The sequence below is a fragment of the Carassius carassius genome, chromosome 47 (genome assembly GCF_963082965.1).
Source record: "Carassius carassius chromosome 47, fCarCar2.1, whole genome shotgun sequence".
In the NCBI taxonomy this organism is placed as follows: domain Eukaryota; kingdom Metazoa; phylum Chordata; class Actinopteri; order Cypriniformes; family Cyprinidae; genus Carassius; species Carassius carassius.
The window spans coordinates 1,549,135-1,561,724 of record NC_081801.1 but is presented as its reverse complement, the minus strand read 5'-3'; the positions used below and the strand labels follow the sequence as shown (position 1 = coordinate 1,561,724).

General features: G+C 42.9%; 1 protein-coding gene across 1 annotated transcript in view; it reads right to left on the bottom strand.

Moving 5' to 3' along the window:
• The window catches only part of LOC132130739 (synaptic vesicle glycoprotein 2C-like), a 51,296-nt gene that overhangs the window by 13,481 nt on the left and 25,225 nt on the right, over window positions 1-12,590 (bottom strand). Inside the window, exon 4 of the mRNA XM_059542533.1 lies at window positions 8,056-8,207. Within this exon, the coding sequence (XP_059398516.1) occupies window positions 8,056-8,207 (152 nt within the window). The remainder of the gene's footprint in view (window positions 1-8,055; window positions 8,208-12,590) is intronic.

Genomic DNA, 12,590 nt, shown 5'->3' with positions numbered 1-12,590 from the left:
CATAATGCATTATCAGTTTATACATAAATACAATAAAAAAAAAACTAAAAAACATTTGGAGTAAATATTGTTCAAGTAACAGAAACAGAAATGCATAAATAAATGAATATTCACTCTAAAAAAAATGCTGATTTGTTTCAACCCATCTTTGGGTCAAATATGGACTAAAGCAAATATTGGGATACAGATTTTATTAAAAACAATTAACCCAAAAACTGGGTTATTCCATATTTGACCAAAGTTGGATTGAAACAACCCAGCATTTTTTATAGTGTGTGCTTACACAGGTTAAGCTGGTTCAAGAACAATTATGATCTTAAACAGCTAACAAAAAACTAGCATTTTACTGTATTAAACCAAATGTATGTTGGTCTTGACTTGTTTAAGCAGATGAAAGTGTAAATTACAAAATATATTTTAACAATCTGATAAGTTTGAGCATGAATGTGGCGGTCATGCTGCAGTAAATCTTCAAACTAAAGCTAAATCCACATACTAGCTTACAGTTAGCATCTCTTAAACAGTTTCACCGGCGCTAAAGTCTCTCTCCTGCAGTGATGGAGTCATTCGGACACACACCGCTGCCTCCTGACCACAAAAGTGCAGCTAAAACAAGAGCCGCTAATCAATTGACTTCAATTACAGCTCAGTATCTCGCAGAAGAGCAGCAGCTCCGTTCTTTCTGCTCCTGTTTACACTCTCTCAAGGGAAATCATGCATCAGATTCTGCTCATAATCAGATGATGAAGGACACAGAGGCTTCCCGTTAAACAGAAGAGCACGAAACGCCTCCCGCAGGATCAGTTATGTGAAATCAGCACAAACATCTGTCTCATTCTGCACAAACTGCGTCTTGATCGGTGTCAGTGTGTAATATTATCTGCTAGCAGGACAGCAGAACCTCATGCTTTATTAAAATACATACTGAACATTATTTACAGTAAGAATTCATCTAGCAAGCGCTGACCCCAAACTTTATATATTTTATATTATTTCTACATATATTATAATATTTAAATATATTATAATATTTATTATTTACATATATTATAGTTATTATATATATATATATATATATATATATATATATATATATATATATATATATTGTTACGGCTCAGTTTTGTTTTGGGTTTGTTCTGTGGTTTTCTCTTTTCCCTATAGGTTGCCAGATAAGGATCCACACCTGTGTTGAATTTGCAAAGCAGTATTTAAGATGGCTGTCCTTTGTGGGAAGGAGTCTGTCCCCTGTCCTGCAGTTGTGCTCAGGAGCTGGACCTTCATATTGATTTTTTTCTTTATTGTTTGTTTATTTTTTGTCGAACATCTTTTTTCTTTTTCATATAACCCCTAGATGTAAAATAAATATTTTGTTTAATTTAATTTTTGGACTCTGATCCCTTTATTTTGTTACTTCCTTGAGCCGGAACGTAACAATTGGGGGCTCGTCCTCAAATGTTTGGTAGAATTTGGAAGGTCCAGCTTCTATTGGTAAGAACAAGGAAAAAAACGTATTACTTGTAAAATTTTTGCTAGCGCCTGTGTGGTCTATAGGCGGAGCGTATTTTACGGGTATTCGATTCACCTGCGTGTTTCTTGGTGTGCTAGCGCTAACGAACAGTGGATGTTTTGTTTGTTTCTGGGAAATGTGCGCGAGAGGTTTTCGGTGTCTTTAAAAAGGTGGATTTTCTTCATTGTTTTCAATTGAAGAGAAAATAAGTGGTAACCGAAATAGACCGTATGGTGAGTGTATTGATTTATTGTAAGAGTTCCCCTTGTAAGAACTTTTTTTTTTTTTTTTTCTCTCTAGGCTATACAGTGTAACGTTAGCTCTGGCAGGATTTTGTTATGTATGTGTACTTTACTCGGTAAGCTAATATTGTTGAAAGGTAATTGGTCAGCGAACTCTGTATTTTGTTACACTAATGGTGATGTTCCCCGTTAGGTTTAGCAACGCATTGCGTTGATTTTTTATTTTATTTTAGTTTGTTGTTTTTGTGCTGACGCTGAGTTGAGAGCGCTGCCGCTATTGTATGTCTCACTGGTTTGTCCGTGAGTTTATACATTTGACGGTATTTGAGTGCTTAAAAATACTCGACTCTTGGTGGAGGCATGAAGACTAGGGTTGAGTTATTTTAGGGGGGAGGAGAGAGAGTAGGGGGAATAATCACTTGTTGGTGTTTGTAAATTAAATCACTTGATTATGAGTTCTGCTGAATAGAAAAATAGATAATGGCTACTGTTTTAGATGGATTTTTTGAGTCTCCTAGTGAGGGATTGTTTGATCAACTAACGAAAGAACAGTTGTTGGAGGTGGCCGCTAAGTATGAGATCTGTTTAACCACCAAAGAAAAAAAGTTAAAGGAGTCTGTTGCACTAATTGTTAAAGCTGCTCTAGTTAAGTTAGAGGTCTTTGTTCCTGATAAGCCTGTTGGTTTTGATGATAGTGCTGCACAATCTTCAGTTATTGCTTCCACATTCTCTTTTGAGCAACGAAAAGAACTAATGCTTTTAGAGATAGAAAAGGCGAAATAGAATCGTGAAATTGAAATTCGCAAATTGGAGGTTGAGGCTTTGCGGTTTCAGTTAATTGGTGAGGGTAAAATGGGGGACAGTACAAGTGGTCTAACCAGTTCGGTCAGAAAAGGGTTGGATGTAGCCAATAATATTAAGCTGATACCCAAATTTAGTGAAACTGATGTAGACACATTCTTCAGTTTGTTTGAACGTTTGGCAGATGTTATGAAATGGCCAGATTCTGAACAGTCTTTGATGTTGCAGTGTGTGTTAACCGGTAAGGCACAAAAAGCTTATTCTTCTTTAAATGCTCGTGATAGTCAAAATTATCATAAGGTTAAAGAGGCTGTACTGAAAGCTTATGAGCTGGTACCAGAGGCCTATCGGCAGAAATTTAGAAATATGCGAAAACCTGCAGAACAGACGTATTGTGAATTTGTGAGAGATTTAAAAATCCAGTTAGATCGCTGCTGTGCTGCTTCAGGTGTAACCAGTCGTGAAGATTTTCATGAGTTGTTCCTGTTAGAACAGTTTAAAAGCACTTTGTCTGAGCATGTTTCCATCTTTTTGACTGATCGAAATGTTACATCTACAGAAGAGGCTGCTATTCTTACTGATGAGTATGCACTCACTCATAAATGTGAAGTCAAGAAAAGTAGGCTTAAGTTCAGTGATAGTCCAACAGAGAGTGTAACTACCCGTCATGCCTTGTCTGATAAGAGTGAGAGGAATTTTAAAAGTTACGCTGATAAAAATGACCAGTGTGCTTATTGTCATTTAAAGGGACACTGGAAAAAGGATTGTTTAGCACTTAAGGGAAAACTGATGCGTGTTAAATCTGAACCCAAGCCTGCTCTTGCTATTTCATCTGTTCAGACAGATAATAATTCTGACTGTTTTGATATTTTACAGAGTCTGGAGAAACCAGTGGTACCTTGCAATGTTGGGTATGCTCCCTTCATTACAGAAGGCTATGTGTCATTGCTTGGAAGTACTGAGAAGGTTCCTATTAAGATTCTCAGAGACACTGGTGCCTCAGAATCATTCATTTTGCAAACTGTCCTTCCTTTTACTCAGGAGTCCAATACAGGAAACAGTGTGCTGATTCGCGGCATTGGATTGCAAACCTTGTCTGTACCCCTACATAACATGTTTCTCCAATCTGATTTAGTAAATGGAGCAGTGGTGATGGGAGTCCGTCCTTCATTACCAATGGAAGGAGTTTCAGTGATTTTGGGGAATAATCTGGCGGGTGACCGTGTATGGCGTGATGTTCCACCTCCACCTGTGGTTGCTACTTGTCCTGCTCCATTGGATGACACTGATATCTCCCAGCAGTATCCAGAGGTATTTGTGTCTTGTGCACTTACGCGTGCAATGCATAAACAATCAGCCGACGCAAAACTAAGTGATGTGAAGGATTTGTTTACCTCTAAGAGGGTAGTGCCTGGTCTCCTTGCTTTGCCTTCTATTCCCCATCAGGTCTGGGAGTCTGCTCAGAAAGAGGATTCATCTCTGAACTCGCTGTTTGATGCTGCTTTATCTCTTGATGTAGCAGAGAGTTCCGTTAATGGGTACTTTGTTGAAAATGGGGTACTATTGCGGAAGTGGACTTCTAACACAGAGGGAGGTTTGACTGAACCAATTGTACAGGTAGTTGTGCCTGTTTCCTTGCGAAATGCAGTGTTGGATTCTGCTCATGGCGGGGTGTCTGGTCATTTGGGCGTAAATAAGACCTACCAACATTTGCTGCAGTATTTTTACTGGCCTCGTATTAAGAGTGATGTAAGGCAGTATATTAAGACTTGTTCGATCTGTCAGCTGACTGGAAAACCAAACCATAAAATCTGTGCCTTTGTATCCCATACCTGTTATGGAACAGCCTTTTCAGCATCTTCTGGTGGATTGTGTTGGTCCTTTACCACCTTCAAAGTCTGGTAGCATTTATTTATTGACCGTGATGTGTCAGAGCACTCGATATCCTGCTGCATTTCCTTTGCGTTCAATCACCACACGATCAGTTGTAAAAGCCTTGTCCCAGTTCATTTCTATTTTTGGAATTCCAAAAGTTGTTCAGAGTGATCAGGGGACAAACTTTACATCTAACATGTTTGAAGAGGTTCTGCGGCAGCTTGGTATTAGACACAACAAATCCAGTGCGTACCATCCGGAAAGTCAGGGTGCCCTAGAACGTTTTCACCAGACGTTAAAATCTTTGTTGAGGGCATATTGCACTGAGTTAAAAGGTGATTGGGAGGAAGGTCTACCTTGGTTATTGTTGGCTACACGTGAAGTTATTCAGGAGAGTTTGGGATTTAGTCCCAATCAGTTAGTCTTTGGACATTGTGTACGTGGACCCCTGGCGGTACTAAATAATGCTGCTTTACCGGAGGAGCCACCACAGAGTCTGATTCAGTATATACAGGGTTTTCGTCGACGTTTATTTTTGGCTGGGGAATTGGCAAAAGAAAAGTTGGGAAAGACTCAGGAAAAGATGAAAAGCTGGTTTGATCGTAAGTCTGAGATTCGCATATTTAGTCCAGGAGATCAGGTGTTAGCTTTATTTCCTCTACCAGATTCTCCTTTTGGTGCGAAGTTTTTTGGACCTTACACTGTGCTTCGAAAAGTGTCTGATCAAAATTATATTCTTTCCACCCCTGAGCGCAGGAAACATACCCAGTTGTGTCATGTGAATTTGTTAAAACCCTTCTATTCTCGTAATACTGCTCCTGAAGTCATTCCTTCCCCAATTGCCCTAGCTAGTTTGAGTCAAGTAGGTGACGTGCAACAGGATGTGAAATCACCTGATGATGTCATTTTACAACCTCGCCTAAAAAACTCTGAGACCTTGGCTAATTTAGAAGGATGGGTAAAACATTTGTCTTGCAAACAACGCTTTGAGTTAAATTCTATGCTGACTGAATTTTCTGTTCTTTTTTCAGATACTCCTTCTCGTACACACTTGATTAAACACGATATTGATGTAGGTGATGTTAAACCTGTCCGACAACGATTTTATCGTGTATCATTTGACAAACGTCAGAAATTGGAGGCTGAAGTCAATTACATGCTTGAAAACAACATAGCAAAGCCTTCCTTTTCAGATTGGGCTTCGCCTTGTTTGTTAGTAGGAAAATCAGACGGCACTCAGCGTTTTTGCACAGATTATAGACGAGTAAATATCCTAACTAGACCTGACTCATATCCTTTGCCTAGGATGGAAGACTGCGTTGACCAAGTTGGATCTGCTAACTATGTCAGTAAATTTGATTTGCTCAAAGGGTACTGGCAAGTGCCTTTGACCGCCCGAGCACAGGAAATTTCCTCTTTTATTACACCATTTGGATTATATTCTTACACCGTAATGAGCTTTGGTCTCAGAAATGCCCCAGCTACATTTCAGCGTTTAATGAACAGAGTGACCGCTGGTTTAGAGGGTTGTGCTGTATACCTGGATGACATTGTTGTCTTTAGTGACACATGGGATCAACACCTCATCCGAATTCGTGCGTTGTTTGAGCGTTTGTCTGATGCCAAACTCACAGTCAACCTGGCAAAATGTGAGTTTGCCAGGGCGACTGTGACTTATCTGGGCAAGGTTGTCGGAATGGGCAAAGTGCGACCTGTACGTGCGTAAGTCATAGCGATTGACAAATTTCCTAGCCCTCAGACTAAACGTGAATTGATGAGATTTTTTGGAATGGCTGGGTATTACAGAAGTTTTTGTCCGAACTTTTCTTCTGTTGTTGCCCCACTTACAGATTTGTTGCAAGCGAAGGCAAAATTTGAGTGGACTCCAAAATGTGAAAGCGCCTTTGAGAATGTTAAACGATTGCTCACATCGTCCCCTGTCCTGACGGCTCCTCGACTTGATAAACCATTCAAACTTCAGGTGGATGCTAGTCAGGTTGGAGCGGGAGACGTTCTGCTGCAGGCTGATGAGAGTGGCATAAATCGCCCTGTTAGCTATTTCTCACGAAAATTCAATTCGTAACAGACCAATTATTCTACCATCGAGAAAGAAGCGTTAGCATTGATTTGGTCCCTGCAACATTTTGAGGTGTATTTGTCTTGTGGGACTATGCCAACTGTGGTGTACACAGACCATAACCCCCTTACGTTTCTTCACTCTCTGCGGAATCCGAATCAGCGTCTTATTAGGTGGTCTCTTTTCTTACAGCCTTATGCCTTGGAGATTCGTCATGTGAAAGGCGTAGATAACATCTTAGCTGACGCTTTGTCCCGTGCCCCATGTGGGGGAGAATAAGTTTCTTGACTATTGCTACTTCTCGTCTCTTCCCGTTTGTTTTTAAATTCCTTAATTTTGCTTTTTCCAGGTGCCGGGAGATTGCTGGTTTTTGAAACTAAAAGATGGGTAGAGTTTGGGGAGTTGTAATGGTTAATAATTGATACTAACTTCACCCTAACTCCGGGTAGGTTGTTCTTTTGTACGCATGTTTTGGGGTTGGAACCTGTATAAGGTAGAGTTTCTAATGAGAATCTCTCCCTTTTTTAAGGGGGGAGGTGTTACGGCTCAGTTTTGTTTTGGGTTTGTTCTGTGGTTTTCTCTTTTCCCTATAGGTTGCCAGATAAGGATCCACACCTGTGTTGAATTTGCAAAGCAGTATTTAAGATGGCTGTCCTTTGTGGGAAGGAGTCTGTCCCCTGTCCTGCAGTTGTGCTCAGGAGCTGGACCTTCATATTGATTTTTTTCTTTATTGTTTGTTTATTTTTTGTCAACATCTTTTTTCTTTTTCATATAACCCCTAGATGTAAAATAAATATTTTGTTTAATTTAATTTTTGGACTCTGATCCCTTTATTTTGTTACTTCCTTGAGCCGGAACGTAACAATATATATAAATATACATATATAATATTCTAAAAATATTAAATTATAAATATGACAATATTATAATGTCATCTATTAAAGTATACAAATAATTTAAGCATATTATTAGATATAAAACAAAAATTTGTGATCATTAATATACAGTATATATATATATATATATATTAAAATCTATTTAGTACATTTAGTAAATAATGCATTTATCAATATTTCCTTGATCTAAAATATAAGCTTGCTTATATTTATACATGTAATCAAATAATCACCAAATAAAAGCAGGTATCAAAAAAGAACAAATTTGCATTGACTTCTGTGCCTATGTTTAACATCGTCTGCTAGTTGGACAGCAGAGTCTCGTGCATTATTTAAATGTATATTATTTAAAATAATAAGAACACCCTAGCAACTAAAAAAGAAACAAACTAAAGAAGCAAACTAATAAAATACTTTGCACTTTTGATTGCAAAACCACAGAGAAGCTCCAAAAAAATCTATTTTAATGTGCATTCTACATGCACGAGTATGTAATTAGTTATTCATAAATGCAAATGAAGCTGTCCGCTGTGGTTTATAAAGCTGAAATGATGAGCCTCACTGTTCGTTGTTTCTGCAAAGTCATTGGGTGATATGACTGGATATACAGTAGAAGCGGAGCTCTCTGATTGGTGGATTGGAGCTGTCACTCACCATAGTGTGGAATGATGGCCCAGGCCATGGCTGAGGCGTAGATCCCACCCACCATCCAGAACATACAGAGCCAGCTCAGGTGTTCCCCGCGCTTCTCACGGGCCAGGAACTCGGCGAAATATGAGAACACGATGGGAACCGCACCGCCAATCCTGCAAAGCAGTGTGGGAAACCTATATAGATTTTATAGATTTAAAATATAACTTTCTTTCTTTTTAAAAAGACATTTCTTCTGCTCACCAATGCTGCTTTCATTTGGTAAAAAAAACAGAAATACTGTAAACTATTATTTAAATTTAAAGCAAGTGTTTTCTATGTGAATATATTTTAAATGCAATTTCTTCCTGTGATCAAATCTGAATTTTCAGCATCATTACTCCAGTCTTCAGTGTCACATAATCCTTCAGAAATCATTCTAATATTCTGATTTACTGCTTCATATTTTATTTAATTTTTTTGTGTAAGCCATGATTCTATTTTATTTTTCAGGATTCACAGATGAATAGAAAGTTCAAAAGAACAGCATTTATTTGAAACAGAAAAGCTAAAAGTGTCTTTACAGTTACTTTTGATGAATTTAATGTGTCTTTGATGAATAAATTTTTTTTTTTTTTTTTTAAAAAGGCCCAAATAATTTGAACAGAACCGTAGGTCTTAATTAAATTCGGTATCATTAATGTCAATCAAAAGCATCATAAAACCTATACTTAGAATTTACCATTATATTTTTTAACAACATTCATGTCTGCAGAATATTTCTATGGTTATTAGAGTGGATTTTCATCTCATACATATATTATACATACTTATTAAAGTCTATCTCACATTTATTTCAAATTGAATTTTTGTAACATTATGAACACTTTTGTAACTGTCACATTTGATCTATTTAATGTAAGAGTTTCTTTATATATTGCACAGTTAAATTCAGCACAGTTTCTTCCTCGCTAGTTCATCTGGCTGTTTGTAAACAGAGTCTGTTGCAGTCGGCTGTGAGTGTGTCTGCAGATTCAGTCTGGAGTCACTGCACTGCTGCAAGGAAAGGAGACAACGCTGAAATTCAATTAGCAATAAACCCTCTGCTGTCCCTGACTCGCTCTCGCTCTCTCTCCTCTTAAGTTCTGAGTCTGTGCCAGGAGGTTAAAACAACTGTGACATTGCAGAAGAGAGACGGAGAGAGGGGAACTGACTGAGAGTGAGTGTGTGATGCTCAGAGCCATTGTCTCTCTCTGTGTGTCTCTGTGTGTGTGTGTTCAATTCTGTGTTTTATCATAGTTTTTTAGTCGGATGTGGGATATTCCTACCGTCCTGAAGTGGTCCAATACTCCGAAAACGATTCAAAGGAACAAAATGTCAGTGCTAGCATTTCTTTTGCACATGTTCCACAGATAATAAACAGAGTTTAACACATATGTGTACATTGAAAAACTGATTTATTTATTTACCATGCAATGTTGGAAAATGCCTCTCCTTGAACTGTCACCTTATCGTGGTGGAGAGGTTTGAGTACCCGAATGATGCTGGGAGCTATGTTGTCTGGGGCTATATGCTCCTGGTAGGGTCTACCAAGTCAAACAGTTCCTTGGATGACGGGCCAGACTAAGAACAGTACACAAACCTCTTTATGTTAACAAATAAAGCAAGGGCCGAGACGTCGCCCGGCATGGCGCAGCCGGGGCCCCACCCTGGACCCAGGCCCGGGGTTGGGGCTCGTATGCGAGCGCTTGGTGGCCGGGCCTCCCCCCATGGGGTCCGGCCGGGATCAGCCCGAAGGAGTGACGTGGGGCCGCCCTCCTGTGGGCTCACCACCTGCGGGAGGGAGCGTAAGGGGCCGGTGCATAGTGGATCGGGCGACAGTCGAAGGCGAGACCCCTGACGACCCGACACGGAATCTGGCTTTAGGGACGTGGAATGTCACCTCGTTGGCGGGGAAGGAGCCTGAGCTTGTGCGGGAGGCCGAGAGGTACCGACAAGAGATAGTCGGGCTCACCTCCACGCACAGCTTGGGCTCTGGAACCACACTTCTTGAGAGAGGCTGGACTCTCTACCACTCTGGAGTTGCCCATGGTGAGAGGCGGAGGGCTGGAGTGGGTTTGCTTATAGCCCCCCAGCTCAGCCGCCATGTGTTGGAGTTCACCCTGGTGAAAGAGAGGGTCGCTTCCCTGCGCCTTCGAGTCGGGGATAGGTCTCTCACTGCCGTTTGTGCCTACGGGCCGAACGGCAGTGCGGACTACCCGGCCCTCTTGGAGTCTCTGGGAGGGGTGCTGGAAAGTGCTCAGACTGGAGACTCCGTCGTTCTACTGGGGGACTTCAACGCCCACGTGGGCAGTGACAGTGACACCTGGAGGGGCGTGATTGGGAGGAACGGCCACCCTGATCTGAACCCGAGCGGTGTTCTGTTATTGGATTTCTGTGCTAACCACGGTTTGTCCATAACGAACACCATGTTCAAGCATAAGGGTGTCCATCAGTGCTCGTGGCACCAGGACACCCTAGGCCGGAGGTCGATGATCGATTTTGTGGTCGTGTCATCAGACCTTCGGCCATATGTCTTGGACACCCGGGTGAAGAGAGGGGCGGAGCTGTCAACTGATCACCACCTGGTGGTGAGTTGGATCCGATGGAGGGGGAGGAAGCTGGACAGACTCGGCAGACCCAAACGTACTGTGAGGGTCTGTTGGGAACGTTTGGCCGAGCCCCCTGTCAGAGAGATCTTCAACTCCAACCTCCGGCAGAGCTTCGACCGGATCCCGAGGGAGTCTGGAGATATTGAGTCCGAGTGGACCATGTTCTCCACCTCCATTCTCACTGCGGCTGCTCGGAATTGTGGCCGTAAGGTCTCCGGTGCCTGTCGAGGCGGCAATCCCCAAACCCGGTGGTGGACACCGGAAGTAAAGGATGCCGTCAAGCAGAAGAAGTCCTTTCGGCCCTGGATGGCTTGTGGTACTCCGGAGGCAGCTGACAGGTACCGGCAGGCCAAGCGGACTAGTAGTAGTGGAGGCAAAAAATCGGGCCTGGGAGGAGTTTGTAGAGGCCATGGAGAGAGACTATCGGTTGGCCTCGAAGAGATTCTGGCAAACCGTTCGACGCCTCAGGAGGGGGAAGCAGTGCCCTACCAACACAGTTTACAGTGGAGATGGGCACCTGTTGACCTCAACTGGGGATATCGTCGGGCGGTGGAAGGAATACTTCGAGGATCTCCTCAATCCCACCGACTTGTCTTCTGTTGAGGAAGCAGTGGCTGGGGACTCGGAGGAGGACTCGTCCATCACCCGGGCTGAAGTCTTCGAGGTAGTTAAAAAGCTCCTCGGTGGCAAGGCACCAGGGGTGGATGAGATCCGCCCTGAGTACCTCAAGTCGTTGGATGTTGTGGGGCTGTCTTGGCTGACACGCCTCTGCAACATCGCATGGCGGTTGGGGACAGTACCTCTGGACTGGCAGACCAGGGTGGTGGTCCATCTTTTCAAGAAGGGGGACCGGAGAGTGTGTTCCAATTATAGGGGGATCACACTTCTCAGCCTCCCTGGGACAGTCTATGCCAGGGTACTGGAGAGGAGAGTTCGGCCGATAGTGGAACCTCGGATTCAGGAGGAACAGTGTGGTTTTTGTCCCGGTCGTGGAACACTGGACCAGCTCTATACCCTTTCCAGGGTGCTGGAGGGTTCATGGGAGTTTGCCCAACCAGTCCACATGTGTTTTGTGGATTTGGAGAAGGCATTCAACCGTGTTCTTCGCGGCATCCTGTGGAGGGTGCTCTGGGATAATGGGGTTGGCGGCCCCCTGCTTAGGGCTGTTAGGTCCCTGTACGACCGGAGCAAGAGCTTGGTTCGCATTGCCGGCAGTAAGTTAGACCTGTTCCCGGTGCATGTTGGACTCCGGCAGGGCTGCCCTTTGTCACCGGTTCTGTTCATAATTTTTATGGAAAGAATTTCTAGGCGCAGCCAAGGGCCGGAGAGTGTCCGGTTTGGGGACCATACGATTTCGTCGCTGCTTTTTGCGGATGATGTTGTCGTGTTGGCCTCCTCAGACTAGGACCTTCAGCGTGCACTGGGACGGTTTGCAGCCGAGTTTGAAGCGGCTGGGATGAGAATCAGCACCTCCAAGTCCGAGGCCATGGTTCTCAGTCGGAAAAGGGTGGATGGCCCAATTCAGGTTGGTGGAGAGTTCCTGCCTCAAGTGGAGGAGTTCAGGTATCTTGGGGTCTTGTTCACGAGTGAGGGAAGGATGGAACGGGAGATTCACAGATGGATCGGTGCAGCTTCTGCAGTAATGCGTCGCTGTACCGGTCTGTCGTGGTGAAGAAGGAGCAGAGCTGTAAGGCAAAGCTCTCGATTTACTGGTCAATCTACGTTCCTACTCTCACCTATGGTCATGAGCTGTGGGTCATGACCGAAAGGACAAGATCCTGGATACAGGCGGCCAAAATGAGCTTTCTCCATAGGGTGGCTGGGCGCTCCCTTAGAGATAGGGTGAGAAGCTCCGTCACATTTGGGAGGAGCTCAGAGTAGATCCGTTGCTCCTCCACATCGAGAGGA